The 16,156-nt window shown below is 48.3% G+C and overlaps 1 protein-coding gene across 1 annotated transcript in view; it reads left to right on the top strand.

The window, feature by feature from the left end:
• Positions 1–8,857: 8,857 nt before the first annotated feature.
• Positions 8,858–16,156, top strand: part of LOC101402252 (immunoglobulin lambda-1 light chain-like) — a 36,181-nt gene continuing 28,882 nt past the window's right edge. The window contains 2 exon segments of the mRNA XM_087423924.1: positions 8,858–8,900; positions 9,285–9,579. Of these exon segments, the coding sequence (XP_087280050.1) occupies positions 8,858–8,900; positions 9,285–9,579 (338 nt within the window).

The raw sequence follows: 16,156 nt of genomic DNA, 5'->3' as shown, positions 1-16,156 counted from the left end.
TCCTCTACCACAGGCCTGTTGGGACAATGCTGGGAGAGATCAGACCACCCCAGGCAGGAAAATGATCCTGAGAGAGCAGCTGGACTGAGATGACCATGTCCCCAAGAACCTTTAGGCTCTGTGCACCTATCATGGGGCTCTGCTTGGGTAAGCAACACAGATCTCAAGGTTCCAGGGGAGACCCTGGAAGTCATCTGCAGCTAATCCTGACTCCAGGTGCACCATGGTATACAGCAGGACTCCTGTCAGGGTTCAGGCTCAGCAGGAAGCATTTGGCCCTCAAAGGAAGCAGGATGGAGAGACTTGAACTCCATGGTAGGTGCTGAGCTGGGGTCCAGCAGGGAAGCGGGGTGCATGTTAGGAGGTCTGTGGCAGGCCCAACATGGAGTTCTTCTCCAGCTGTGGTAGATCCTCAGCTTGTAGTGTGAAAGAGGTCTCCACATCCTGCCCACAGGACTTTTCCAGGGTAAGGGAAGGACCACATCCACTGGGACAGCAGCAGGACATGGGGGATGGGGGACGCTGAGATGGAAAATAGCTTGACTCCTGGAGTCTCAGCCCTGTGGATGATCCACCTGAAATGCATTTGGAGGGGACAGGTTTCCTGGATGTGTTGATTTCCTCCACAGCTTTTCTAGAATCTGAAAACAAGCCTCTTTCACACACACCTGCACCTTGTGTCAGCAAGGGGCAGCCGTATTGACCAAATAACCCTGGTCTCTGGCACTGACCTGAGCAGAGTCAGGCAGGATTTCAGGGCTGGGGTCCAGAACATCAGGCCAGTCTAGCCCCATGTATGAGCTCTGAGATGTAAAGTCCAGGAGCTGCCTGTGGCCTGGATGACTCCCAAGTGGGCAGGAGGGGAGGAGGTGGCTGGTCTCCCAGGGAGGGAGTGGACGGGGAGCAGGAGGGTAGGAGGAGAGAGGGACATCAGGGCTCAATCCTGCAGGGACCTGTGTCAGCCTGTGGTTGGCTGAGTCAGCGGGGTCACAGGGCCATCCCCCATCCTCCCCACTCCAGTAAAGGGTTGGTCTCTACAAGAGTTTACAGTGACTTTGTCTCCAACAAGACCTCCAGTGGGTCCTGCCAGTGGAGAGTTTCCTCCACCGCTTACATTGTAGGAAAGGGAATCAGGAGGACTGTAGAGAAATAAATCCTAACCCCAGTGTGGACCACACCACATCCATGTCCACCTGGGCCTTGTGTGCTAACAACTTGGAGGAAGGTCAGCAGTAGCCTCTGATGGACAGACAGAGGGACAAACTGCTAAAAGTGATGACAGTGAATGGAAAATGGAAGCAGACAAAGATCATCCCCCATTGTGCTTAGATGGTGACCAAGCAGTGAGGGAGCTGCCACCACAAAGCCTTGTCAGAGAGGGACCAAAGGACCATTAGAAACCATTTCTTATGGTCAAGGTTATGACAGGGGCAGGGTCTCATCAGAGGCCACTGTCAGCTCCTGTCATCTGAAAGTGACAATGAATGGTGAGAAGGACAAATGTGCTTCCCAGGTTTGTTGACAGCCACGCACTTGTCCTCACAGATGCCAGGTGACCCTGAGACCAGGAGTGACAGTTTATGTCAAAAGTACTTGTTGCTGTAATCTTAGCAGAGTCTTAAGGATGGACATCAGGTAGTGTCATTGTCACAGTAGGGGAATCTCTAAAGCCTGAGGAGCTATTGACAAATCAGTCCAGGGAGCAGCTGAAACAGGTCACAGGACCTGCACGTGGAGGCAGGTTGGAGCTTGCTGTGGCTGTGAGTGCACAGGGGAGGCCAGGCAGCTGGGCAGGAGTGAGAGTGTGCTGGAGGAGGGGTCCTTCCCCTCTGGCTCATCCTGTGCCTCTCACTCTCTGTGTATGTCTCTCTCTCTCTCTCCCTCTGTCTCTCGTTATTTTCTACCGTTAGTCATACTCTAGTTAATTCTTCTAGTTCATCTTTATCCTACACTGTTCCTTTTATATGCCTCTTTTCTCATTGTCTTTTCCTGTCCATTTTGTGTGTGTGCATTTTAAGTCTTTACTCCTTAAAGTTCATAACAGTAAAAATTATGACATTGACTCTGTCACTGTCCTAGGTGTCCTGTGTGAACACCAAAATCCCATTCCCTCCCCTGCAGGATGGAGTCCTCATTCCCCAAAGGCTGGGGTGTCAGCACCTGCGGCTCCAGGAATTGCTTCTGCTGAAGAGAGCTGGCACAGCGGGGACACTCCCCTCCTGGCAGAAGCCTCTATCTAGTGACCTGTGTGTGTGGTGGGGTAGAGGCAGGGCCCCACCCCGTTTAATAGGATTTGAAGAGCAGGCCCAGCACCAGAGCTCCTGTACATTCTACTGCGGGCCTGACTGTGTCTGCTTCACAGATAACATCCCTCTCCACCCACCTCCACTCCCTTCATCCCTTCCTGTCCTCAGGTGTGTTCCCTGGTCCACCTAGACTTCCTGAAGGTTAGTGTCTAAGTGAGAGTTAGCCCCTGGGAACCTTCACCTACCACAATTTAGTTTTTCTTTTTCTGTTTTTTATTGAATTATAATTTACATTCACTAAAATCCACCCTTTTGAGTGAGCAGTTCTATGAGTTTTGATAAATGCTTACAGAGATGTAAGTACTTCCACAACCATGATGTATAAAAGTTCAATCATTGTCTATAAATTCCCCAGACCTCTTGGTAGTCACACCCTCCCTCCACCCCCCACCCCACAACTCCTGATCTGTTGTCTGTCCCTATAGTTTGGTCTTTTCAAGAACATCATATAAATGGAATCAGACATGGTAGCCTTTTGTTTCTGGCTTCTTTCACTCAGCATAATGCATTTCAGATGTGTCTATGTTGCTGTACGTCAATAGTCCATTCCATTCTCCTTGTGAATAGAATTCCTTTGCATGGGTGAACCACAGTTTGTTTATCCATTCCCCAATGAAGTAACATTTAGGTTGTTTCCAGTTTCCACTCTTTGGCAATTTCATATACAACCTTTATAACATTTGTTATAGTTTTCTGCGTGGATATAAGTTTTCATTTCACTCAGCTATATAACTGAGAACAGAACTTCTGGGTCATATGGTACATATGCTGAAGTTTCCCAGAAACTACCAAATTTTTTTCCAATGTGGATGCTTGATTTTGCATTTTCATTATCACCAGGCATTTATGAGACTTCCAGTTGTACCACATCCTCATTACCCCCAGATTGGCAGGGTTTTTTTTAAGTCATTTTAATGTATCTGTAGCGGTATCTCATTATGTTTTTACTTTTCGTTTCTTCAGTGACATGTGATGTTGAGCATCTTTTCAGCTGCTCATTTGTCATTTGTGTATTTTGTTTGGTGTAGAGTTTGATCAAATCTTTGCCCATTTTCAAATTCACATTCCCCAGGTGACTTGTACTCATTTGTGTGTGTGTATTTAGATTGATGTGATTTTATCCCATGAGTAGGTTCATGTGTCCACCACCACAGTCAGGATACACAACGTTCCATCTCCACAGGGATCCCTTATGTTGTCCTTTTCTATCAACATCCACCTCCTCCCTCTGAGGTGCCCTTCACTGCCCCTAACCCCTGGCATCCACTAAAGGATTCTCATTTTAAAATTTTGTCTTCTCAGAGATGATATATAGAAATAAAAAATAGAGTCCTTCAGTATGTAGCCTTTGGGGATTGGAATTTTTCACTATGCATAATCTGCTCTAAATTCATCAATATCAGTGTGTGCACTAAGAGTTCAGTCCTTTCCATTACTGTTCAGTACTGAGTAGCACTCCAGTAGTACTGAGTAGTATACCATGGTCCTGGTATGCCAAAGTCTGTTTATCCATCCACTCATAAGAACATCTGGATTATTCTCACTTTGGGGCTATTATGCAAGAGTGAATGAACATTTGTTTATAGTTTCTCTGTGAACAAAGTTTTCATTTTTCTGAAATAAGTGCCCAAGAGTACAGTTGATGGTTGTATGGTAACCACCAGTTTAGTTTTTTAAGAAGCTGCCATATTCTTTTCCAGAGTGGCTGCACCATTTCACATTCCCATCAGCCAAGCATGAGTGATCCAGTTTCTTCACATCCTTGCCAGCACCTAGACTTTTCACTATTTTTATTGTATCCATTCTGATAAGTATGTAGGGATATCTCCTGTGGTTTTCATGTGCATTTCCCTCATGGCTAATGAGGAACATTCTTAAGTGTGCTCTTTGCCATCTCTATGTCCTCTTCCATTAAATATTTATTCTTGTTCATTGCCCATTTTCTGACTGGATTGTAATTTTACTGTTCAGTATTGAGAGCTCTTTATATACTCTCTACACTAGTCCTTCATTGGATATGTGGTTTGCAAATCTTTTCTCTCTGTTACTTGTTTTTTTATCCTCTTTAGAAAATTTTGCAAAGCTAAATATGTTAATTTGATGAGGTTCAGTGTATTGAGCCTCCTTTTATGAATCATGATTTTGATGTCATCAAAGAATTCTTGCCTAACCCCAGATGCCAAGGATTTATCTTTTGTTATTTTTCTAAAACATGAAGAAAGGATTGCCTGAGAGGCACATGAGCAATTTCTCTGTATCTGATCATGAATTCTGGCCTCTCAAGCTCCTGCTTCAAGCACTGCCCAGCCCATCCACATGGATGACCCATCAGTAGAGGGCATAAATGAGGGGTTCTTCCCAAGCCCAGAGAGGAAACCCAGGGCACAGACTGAGGTGTGTGTACATGTGCTGGGGGCAGGGCCCAGCACTTTCTCACTCAACAGCAGAAGGAGCTCTGAGTCCTCAGGAACAGGCCTTGGGGACAGGACCCACTTTCACAGCCTCCTTTAAGCTGAGCTCTTTTCTGCTCAGCAGGGAGACACCCCTCAAGGCCACAAAGAGGAAGGAAGTAGATTTGCATTTCTTCAGAGAATAAGAGAGGGCCTGAGGCACATCCCCAGCTGTGGGCTGAGAGGCAGAGCTCTGGGGCGTCTCCACCATGGCCTGGACCCCTCTCCCGCTCCCCCTCCTCACTCTCTGCACAGGTGCTGCCCCTCAGGGCTCAGCCCCCAAAGAAACCAGGGAGCAGCCTGGCCCTGACCTTCAGCTCTGCAGAGGGCAGGCTGCAGGGTGTGTGCCCTCTGGGAATGAGACCCTTATCCTCACACTCACCTCTCCTCTCCTCTCTTACAGGTTCTGTGGCCTCATCTGCCGTGTCTGTGGCCTCGAGACAGATGGCCAGGATCACCTGCCAGGGAGAGAGCCTAAAACATTATTATGCTCACTGGTATGAGCAGATGCCAGACCAGGCTCCTGTGCTGGTCATCTATTATGGTAGCAACCATCCCTCAGGAATCCCTAACTGATTCTCCAGCTCCTACTCAGGGTTCATGGCCACCCTGACCATCAGTGGTGCCTGGGCTGAGGACAACACTCACTATTACTGCCAGGTGTGGCATTACAGTGGTGAAGCTCACAGTGATACAGCCTGATGGGCAAGTGAGACACAAACCCCTTCCCCGTCTGTGTCACACTCTCCTCCAACCCCAGGAGGACTGTAGACAAAGCCATGAGCAGGTCTAGCCCAGGTCCCCAGATCTGAAATCTCCAGGCTGCCCTCTCCTCCCAGCCCTTCAGGCAGGCTCTGCAGAAGGTGGATCAGCATAAGACACATAAACAGTTATTATAACCATATTTCATTTGTTATTGTGGGCCGACAAAAGATTGAACATGTCAGGAGCAGATATGTAGGATTTCAGAAAAGACCAGATCAAACTTAGGGAGATGAAATGATATGGTCTGTGATTTAAAAATACACTGGATGAGAGTGACATCAGATTAGATCCTGCAAAAGAAGAGATTTGTGAACTTGATGTTATGGTAATAGAAACTATCCAAAATGAAACACAGAAAGAGAAAGACTTAAAAAAATTTATAAAGCCTCAGTGAGTTGCAAGACAACTTCATGCAACCTAAAAAGTGTGTAATAGGAGGAACTAGTGGGGAGAAGAAGGGAAGCAGGTCATGAATGGAAAAAATATTTGAAGAAACAGTAGCAAAAAATGTTCCAAATTGATGAAATTCATAAACCAATATATCCAAGAAGCTCAACACAGCTTGGGCACAGGAAACATGAGAAACAGCACCAACACACATCATAATGGAGTTGGTACAAACCAGTGATGAAGACACACTCTTAAAAGCAGCCAGAGAGTAAAGAGACATTATGTACGGAGGAACAAGCATCATGGTGAGAGCAGGTTTCTCATTAGAAGCCATGTAAGCAAGAAAACAGTGAAGCAATGTCTTTAAAATAATAAAAGTAAAACATGTCACCCTTGAATTCTTTACCCAGAGAAAATATCATTCAAAGATGAAGGCAAAATAAAACCTTTTGAGACATGCACAATCTTACAGAATTGACCACTAGCAGATCCTCCCTACAAGAAAGAGTACAGGACGCCCCTGAGATAGAAGAAAATGATGATAGAAATGTGAATCTACACAAAGAAATAAAAAGATCAGATATGGTAACTATGTGGATAAATATAGAAATATTTTTATTTGTCCATGTCTATGAAAGATAGTCAACTTTTCAGAGCAAAAATAATAAAGTATGTTGTGATTTGCAAAGAACGTAAAAATAAAATATATGACAATGATACCACAAATGCTTGGGGGAGAAAAGAACATGTTATGATGTTCTTATTCTATATGTGAAATGATAGCATATCACTGGAAGGTAGACTTTGATAAGTGAATCATTTAAGTTGAAAACCATTAAAATAAAACCATTTTAATAGCAAAGAGTTACATATCCTAAAGGTTCTATATTTTCTGGAGAAGCATAACTAATACATCTTATTAGCTATATCTCATATGTATATAAAATGTATATGTGTATAAGTATATAAATACATATACACATATATGAGAGATATACATTATATGTATACATAGAGAGAGAGAGAGATTTATTTTAAGTAATGGCTCTTGTAATTGTGAGGCTGGCAAGTCTGAAATCTGTGGGCAGACCAGAAGGCTAGATATTCAAGTAAGAGTTGATGTTTCATCATTAGTCCAAATTTAATCTAAATGATTGACCATGTTAAGAGGAAACAGAGAAGAAAATAAAAAGATCCAAATCAAACTTCTAGAGATGAAAACGACAATGTCTCAGATTAAAAATACAAGGGATGAGATTAACAGCAGATATGATACTGCAGAAGAAGAGACTAGTGAACTTGAGGACACAGTAATAGAAACTGCAAAAGGAAAGACAGAAAAAAGATATTAAAAATTATCAGAGAATCACTGAGTTATAGGACAACTTTAAGCAACATAAATGGAGGTAATTGGAATCCCCCAGAAAGAAAAAGTGGAGTGGGGAAGACAGAAGAAATATGTGAAGAAATAATGGCCAAAAACATTCTTAATTTGATGAAAACCTAAGCCCACAGATCCAAAGAGCTCAACAAAGTCCATGCACATAAGACAGAAAAAACATAAATAAACACACATAAATATCAAATTACTTAAGACAATGAAAAAGAGACAGTCTTAAAAGCAGTCAAAGAGAAAAGACACACTCCATTCAGGGGAAGAGTTGAATCCCCAGGATGGAATGTGCCAGACAAAGTGGCTCTGATAAATACTTGTTGAGTGCCTGTTGTTCTGTCCCTGTTTTTGGTGCAGTAGCCACCATGGCCCCCCTTCAGCTCTGCACCTACAGCTGGCACCAATAAGAGCCATTCCCTGAGTCCTGTGTCCCCAGTGCCTCCAATAGTCCGTGTGGAGCGGCCACCAGGGGGCAGCAGGGAGTCACCTGACAAGGACCTGGGCACCAGGGTTTTAGCGGAATCACAGGAGATTGTAACACGCAGGGCGGTTAGTGACCATGACCCAACACCTGAAGGAAAAGGTGTCATTTATTTCTATAGCATCATCCTAGACAACAATGTACACATTTTCTGACTACATAGCCTTTTGATCTCAATCTAGTAGAAATTGCCTATTTCTCTGGCCCGGGTTCAGGCACTTCAGTTCCCCACACACCCCAGTCCTGCTGAAGCTCTATAATGTCCACACACGCCATCCTCCCTGTGATCAAGGTTCCCCCTCCCTCCCTCTGCTCTGAGAGGCTCCTGTCCTGCAGACACAGCTGCTCCTCACTCTGGGATGAGGGCCTGGCACACGGCAGTTGCTGGATAAACTTCGTTGACTGGATTAAATTAAGATATTTTATTACTTAATACATTTTCCCAAACAACTAACAGCACTTAATTATAATAACCATTCACTTCAGGTGCTCTTAGAGTTTGAGCCAGCTCTCATCTTATACAGCATTTCCTTCCAGCATGTTCTGTCCCTGGCCCTGAGTAACACTGGGGACACTGAGGCACAGCCTTATGAACTGCTCCAGGAGCTCACACCAAGGGCAGAAACTTGCAGCCCCTTGATTACTCTTTGTGTTTTTGGCAAGGGAGGCACTTTCTTCAGGCTCGGTGCTCAGGAGCTGTGATCTGGGTTAGGACCCTGCCCTTGTCTAAGCCTTTTAGTGTCACCTGTAGAATGGCTTCAGAAAAAGCAGGCAGCCCAGGAGTGAGGCCAGGACACAGTTTGGGGTAGAGATGTCGGCCCCAGACGATGGGACCAGCAGGAAGAGGAGAATCCCCTGGGGTGAGGGTGGGGTCTCCAGGGGCCGCCCCTCCCCTCTCTGTGTCTCTTGGGCCTGAGCCCTTCTCTGAAAACACAGAGCACCTGAAGCAGCACCCCTGAGCCCTGGCTGATTTGCATACCCAGCATCTCTCTCCAGCAAGGGTATAAGAGAGTCCTGGGAGGAAGCCTACTCAGCCTGGGGCCTCAGGGAGCAGGATTAGGGCACCTCCACCATGACCTGGACTCCTCTCCTCGTTCTCCTCGCTCACTGCACAGGCGCTGCACCCAGGCTCACACCCACCCCCAGCCCCAGGGCTCTGGGCCCAGCCTGGCCCTGACTCTGAGCTCAGCAAGGCGCTGCCTGTGGGGGCAGGATGCTCATGAACTTGCTGCAGGATGAGGGGCTGGTGGGGCTGAAATCTCCACACTGTGCTCACTGGCTCCGTGTGAGCCCTGAGGGCCCAGAGAAAGGAGGGCTTCCCATTTGTTCAAAGACTCCATCCACCAGCCAGGCCGTGGGCCGCTGGGACTGAGACTGATGGGAGGGGGTGCCCTGGGGGCCCACAGAATCCCTGGAGCTCCTTCAGGCCAGACAAGTAGGAGATCTCCTGGAAATGGGTCTTTCATCTTCCAGCCCATCTCTCCTTTTTACTCTTGCAGACTCTGTGGTCTCCTATGAGCTCACACAGCCACCCTCAGTGTCCATGTCCCTGGGACAGTCGGCCAGGATCACCTGAGGGGGGAGCAGCACAGAAGACTATTCTGTGCACTGGTACCAGCAGAAGCCAGGCCAGGCCCCTGTGCTGGTCATCTATAGTGATAGCAGCTGACCCTCAGGGATCCCTGCCCGATTCTCTGGCTCCAACGTGGAGAACACAGCCACCCTGATCATCAGCGGGGCCTGGGCCAAGGATGAGGCTGACTATTACTGTGCTGTAGCTGATAGCAGTGGGAACAGCTGGCAGTGACTCACGGTGACACAGGCAGATGGGGAAGTAGGACACAAACCTACCTGCCCTGGCCTGGCCTTCACCCTCACCTGCCCTCTGAGCAGCGGTAGGTCCTGGCTCAGGATCAAGTGTCCTCTCTGGTTCTGGCCCGGCCCCTCCAGGCCTGAGAGACTCTGAGCAGTTCTCTGAGTTTATCCTGCTGAGAAATGGTGGGATTGGGGGATGTTCTGAGCTATGGGGACTATTGGCAGGTTTGTATTAGACACAAAAGGTTTAGAAATTCCTCACATGGTCTCCATCGTGATCAAGTGTTATGTGTGAGAGGAGAGAGAGGTCTCACATGGTGCAGCCATGCTGGAGTTCCTTTTCCTTGAGTAGAACCAGCCCCGTGGAGTCCTAGGGCCCGTGCTCTTCTGGTTTCTTGGATGAGGCATCCCCCACATCCTCAGTGGCTGTGCGAAGCCTCCAGAGAACTGGAGACCAGGCCCCTGCTGGCCCTGGGGATCTTTTTATCCTATGATTTTCCATATACTATGGAAGAAGTGCAGACTCCATCTTGGGTTCTGCCTGGGGACTTTCTTCCCACAGCACTGCCATCCCACTGTCCCCAAAGTCCCATCACCAGCACCAGGCAGGTCTGACCCTATTGGGGTTGACCCTGCCTCCCTGTTGGGTTTGCATTTGGCGGTTGGGCTCTGGACTGCATTCCTTGGAGCTCACCAGGAAACCCTCCATGCCAAGCTCGGGACCTTCCCCTCAGCTCCATTGTCCACAGGACAGGCACGAGGGGAGCATCTCTGCTGGGAGATGCTGAGGGAGTCTGCCTGGAGGGACGTCTGATACCAGAGCATGAGTACCATGTTCACGCAGTTTCTTTTCTACCAATGTCTCCCTCCCTTCAAACATCCAACTACTTTAATTTTGAAACATCCTACAAACAAAAAAGTTCGAAGAATAGTGTAATAAGCTCCCAAATTTCCTCTCCCTAGATGCAACTCTGCTAACATTTTACCATTTGGGCTTCTATCTATGTCTCTATTCATCTATCCATCATCTATCTATCTATCATCTATTGTCTATCTCTCTCTCTATCTCTCTTCCCTCTCCCCTCTCTCATCAAAGATATTTAATGATCCATACAGCTCTTCAAAGCACAAGCTCTTTATAACAACTGAGAAAATGAACAACAATCTTCTATTCAGGCTGTAAGCTCATTTCCCCAGTTGCACAAGAATGTCTCCTAGAACTGAAGAATTGTTAACCAATGAGTATCCCCAAGATTCAAACACCAACATTTGCTTATTGGTTCTCTCCAATCCATCATTTCTCAGCCTGGATTCCTTGAAACCTAGGCTTATGGAAAATTTTGCAAAATTCCAAAAGAAGGGACTGTATTCATCGTGCACGGTAGGACCATGTTCACTTGTTGGGTCTATTTTCACTGTGTGACCAACAGGGGGTCATTCAGATCCCACGGCTCTGAGTTGCAGGGACAGGATGACAGTGGCTGATCACAGTGTTACCAACTGACTTATAGAAGTGGATGAGGAAATGAAACAATCCTCCTTCCAACCTATGAGAAGTCAGTGCAAAAAGACACCGAGCATGTGGTAAGAGAGTTTTGTCTAATAAACTAACAAACAACTGTTTCTCTATCAAGAATGATAACTACAAAATTTCTCCAACATCAGCTGTAACTTTTGTAGGTGCTGACATGACAGTGGCATTCAAGGACACTTATTCTGCAGCACAGACCTATCCCAACAGCACAGTTAGACATCTCACTTATCCCGAAGGCTTTGCCCTCCTCTGGAACAAGGCTCTAGAGGGGGCTGGGTTGGCACCTGGACATTTGATGCCCCATCCATCACTGGCTCCACAAGACGTTTCACATTCCTGTTGAGAAAGAAAATACTGATGTCCTTACAACAAATGGCTTTCCTCACACGAGGATGGTGTCCAAGCTGTTGGAGAGTAAGTGAGGAAATTTCCGGAAGACCTACAAAAATAGCTAACTTTACACGCAAAGACCATTTCCCTGGAGAATATTTAAATGACCACAGACCATGATGACCTGGACAAAGATACACAGGTCTCCTCCTGCACATAGAAAGGAGAATATTAGAGCCGGCCCCGTGGCTTAGCGGCTAAGTGCGCGCGCTCCACTGCTGGCGGCCTGGGTTCGGATCCTGGGTGCACACCGACGCACTGCTTCTCCGGCCATGCTGAGGCCGCATCCCACATACAGCAACTAGAAGGATGTGCAGCTATGACACACAACTATCTACTGGGGCTTTTGGGGAAAAAATAAATAAATAAATAAAATTTAAAAAAAAAGAAAGGAGACTATTAGCCATGGAAATGCACTCGACTGGGCAGAAGAGATGAAAGGGGGACTGCAGAAGCACTTTCCAGAAAGTGGTCACCCCAACAGTGCTGGGAGCTGTGATGGTGAGGATGGTGAAGGAACTGAGGAACTGTGCACTCAGCAGACATTTCCCATTGTGTGAACCAGTGAACACGTCTCTGCAAGACCTGGATTTCAAGGGAGAGAGACTCTTGGGTTTAAATAAATTCTAATTCTTTGAAAAAGAACACACTGAAAAAGGAAATCCTGACACATGTCCCTGCTGCTTGGTCTGCCAGGAGGAACGACTCAGCAAGTCCCAGGTGATGGAGACCTCTCCAGAGATCTGCATTAGGAAGGGACAGTCTTGTTCCCCCTTTCAGCACAATGAGTGACAGGAGAGGGACCCGCTCTCTGACGCTCTGCTCCCTGAGAACTTGAGTTGAGAGAAGAGGGAGGACACCATGAGACTAGTCTGACCATAGCCTCCCGAATCCTGCTCTGCATTTCTGGGGAGGAAGAGTCTCCTGCCGCACGTGGAGAGTCATGTACAGGCGGCTTTCCAGTGTGAACAAGGGCAGAAACCACCTCTGTCCAGTGGAAAAGGGAAAGTGTTCATGAGAATCTCACGTCAGACCCAGAAGTGAGCACTTGTGCAGCACAAAGCACAGGCTTCTCATTCAAGATACATGCCATTCTTGACTTGCAGTTTCAGAAATAACACTTCTTATGCAAATATAGGTCTATTAAAAGACCAGATACCGACACACGTGCTTGATCATGTAAACTGCCAAGTCTACACTGAGCCTGATCCTGTGGCTCCACAGGAAAATATCATTTCAAAGCCCTGAATAAGCTTGTATCATAGGCTACATTTCTCTTCATATTTCTGTGGTTTATCGTCTTAGTACCTTCAATTTTAGTCCAGTGGGAGAGGGCAAAAACATCAAATGAGGATTTTTTGAAAAAGAAAAAACAAAAAATATTCTATGTACACTCCTGACTTGTATCAAAGCTGATACTTTGTGGGGAAGGAGGAATCACACAGAAAGAAAATAATTATTCTCTCCTCAATAAATCTTGACAATATAATGGAATGACGTATTATACCTATAATGTAATGATCCTAATAATGGACCATGAGTGGTAGACAGACTTTTATTAAGCAGGGAGCCTGAGGACCAATATTTCAATGGCACTTGCAGGAACAAAGACCATGAAAAGGCCCCTCTAGTTGGTGATAATCAGGGGCTTTTCATCCTTAGGGTTTCTTTCAGCCCCAAACAAAGCAGGGAGCTGGCCACCTTCCCAGGTGCCTTATCCTCCCCAGGTCCCGGTGCAGCAGCGCCCCCACAGGCCACTGGGAGCACTGACAGGGAGAAGCTCTCTCCATCAGGCTCCAAAAATGTTGGCTGAGGATTTTCCCTTGTCCCCTTCCCCAGCCCAAGCTGGTTCCTGTGTATTATAGGAAGTTGCTCTGTCTGGCCAAGGACCAGCCAGGCCCTGCTCTTCTCTCTTCCTCCTCCGTGACCTTGGGAAAACCACTCACTCTCTCTCAGGCCCTTTTCTTCTCTGTCAAGTGCAGGTCCTTCCCTGTGTATTCCTGCAGGTCAGCCAGTCTGTGGGACATGAGGGAAAGAGGGCATGGGTCACCCACATGGGACCCTAGACAGCTGGTGCAGGACCAAAGGTACATGCAGCAGCTTAAGTCCCCATATGGCTGCATGGTGGGCATGGGGATGGGGAGACAGGCAAGCACCACCCTGAGTGTCTTCAGCCCCAGGTAAACACCGAGAGGCCAGGGGGTGTTTCTGAACCCACCGGTGTCTGGAACTGGTCTGGATCCCAGAGCCCCTCAGTTTCCCTGGAACACCCTGACCCTCACCCATGGGCGCTGACTCAGCTCCTCCTCACACTCTCCTCCCCCAAGTTCACTCCTCTTCCCCAGTGTGGTGGCTTTGTTGTCATTGTTTTCATATTTTCATGGGAAATCTGAGCCCCTCGTGCCTGGTCTGAGTCAGGCAGGGGTCACGCAGAGAAGACCAATTCCTGCCCTGGGGCAGCAGTCCCTGGATCAGGAATCAGGACCTGAGCAGTGGGTCTGAGTCTACCCCTGGACAGATGACGCCCGTGCTCCTTCACAGCCAGTGTGGAGCGGCCACCAGGGGGCAGCAGAGATCACCTGGCTCAGCCACCTGGACATGCGGGGCCTGGGCATCAGGGGCTCCAACATGCGGGGCGGGGGTTAGTAACCACGACCTGACACCTGAAGAAAAGTGTGTCCTTCTTTTTCTATAGTGTCATCCTTCACTCTCAAGGACATTTTCTGGCCCCGTGTGTCTCAGATCCTGCTCGTGGAGATGTTGCCTGTTTAACTGGCACAGGTCTGGGCACTTTGCCCCCAGCCCACCCTAATCACGCTAACACACCGTCACTGTCCACTGACATCGTCCTCCCTGTGACCACACCTTTCCCCTCCCCCACGTGCTCTGAGAGCCCCTGTCTTGACAGACACGGCTGCTCCTCCTTCCCTGGAAGCTCCTCCATCGTCCCCCTCACCTGTCCCTCCACTCACCTCTCCCAGGGAAGGGGAGAGGAGCCAGAAAATTCTATTCTTCCTGTTTCCCAGTGCCTGAAACACAGCAGTTTCTCAATATACTGTCCTTGACATAATTAAATTACATTATTTTGTTAATTAATACATTTTCCTCAGCAATATTTCCTTGAAGACAGTTGGAGTTTGCAGCCCACTCTCATTCTCATGCACTAACAGTTCTTTCAAGCACATGATGCGTGCCTGGTCCTGCCCTCACAATAAGGATACTGAGGCACAGACCCTGTGACACTGTGGCCAAGAGCAGAAGCTCACAGCCCCTCGATGACTGCTTAAGAACTCCATGTGTGCTTGGAAGGGGAGGGGTTTTAATCTTGGCTCTACCCCTCAGGAGCTGTGTCTGGGGTGGCCCTGCACCTGTCTAGCCTCATAGTGTCACCTATAGAGTGGGGATGAGCAGGGTCACTGAGCTGGGGGCCTGGAAGTCAGTAAAGTTTCTGGAGGTAGAGCTGGAACTAGAATGAAATGTGACTCCACCACAAAATGTTTATGGACCGCATACTCTGGAGTCCTGGACCAAAATTAGCCATCTCTTGTTGGAGCAAGAAACAAACAGAGGGATGGCTTGGGTCCCAGGATAATCCAGCATCACCACTGTGACTCACCACTGTGACAGCCTCCTCCGTGACAGGACCAAGGATCACCACATGGGCAGGGACTTCAGGTTCTTTAGAAAATGCACAGAGGTTCCACCTCTGATCTCTGCCATGGCCAGACCAGCCCAGGAGTGAAGCCAGGACACAGTCTGGGATAATGATGTCAGCCCCAGACCCTGGGACCATCAGGTGGAGGAGAATCCCCTGGGCTGAAGGTGGGCTCTGAGGCGTTTCCCCTCCCCTTCTGTGTCCCTTGTGGCTGAGCCCTTCTCTGATACCACAGAGCTCCTCAAGCAGCACCCCTGAGCCCTGGCTGATTTGCATACCCAGCAGCCCCCTCCAGCAAGGCCATAAGAGAGGGCTGGGAGGAAACCTGCCCATCTTTGGGCCTCAGGGAGCAGAATCAGGGCACCTCGACCATGGCCGGGACCCCTCTCCTCTTCTGCCTCCTTGCTCACTGCACAGGTGCTGCCCCCAGGCTCACACCCACCCTCAGCCCCACGTCTCTGGGCCAAGCCCGGCCCTGACTCTGAGCTCAGCAAGGCGCTGCCTGTGGGGGCAGGATGCTCATGAACCTGCTGCAGGGTGAGGGGCTGGTGGGGCCGAAATCCCCCTGCTGTACTCACTGGCTCCGTGTGAGCCCTGAGGTGTTGCACCTGCCCAGAGAAAGCGGGGGGTTCTCATTTGTTCAAAAGCTCCATGCACCAGCCAGGACATGGGCCACTGAGGCCGAGACTGATGGGAGGGTGCGCCCTGGGGGCCCACAGGATCCCCGGAGCTCATCCAGGCGAAGCAAGAGGGAAATCTCATAGGAATGGGTCCTTCATCTTTCAGCCCACCTCTCCTTTTCTCTCTTGCAGCCTCTGTGGCCTCCTACGAGCTGACACAGCCGCCCTCAATGACGGTGGCCCTGGAACAGTTGGCCAGGATCACCTGTGGGAAAAATAACATTGGAAATAAATAGGCTTAGTGGTGCCAGCCCCTGTGGCACCCAGGACAAGCCCCTGTGCTGGTCATTTACAGAG

This window comes from Ceratotherium simum, chromosome 35, assembly GCF_057802395.1.
Source record: "Ceratotherium simum simum isolate JZ-2026a chromosome 35, ASM5780239v1, whole genome shotgun sequence".
NCBI lineage: Eukaryota > Metazoa > Chordata > Mammalia > Perissodactyla > Rhinocerotidae > Ceratotherium > Ceratotherium simum.
This window is presented reverse-complemented; position numbering and strand designations above follow the sequence as displayed.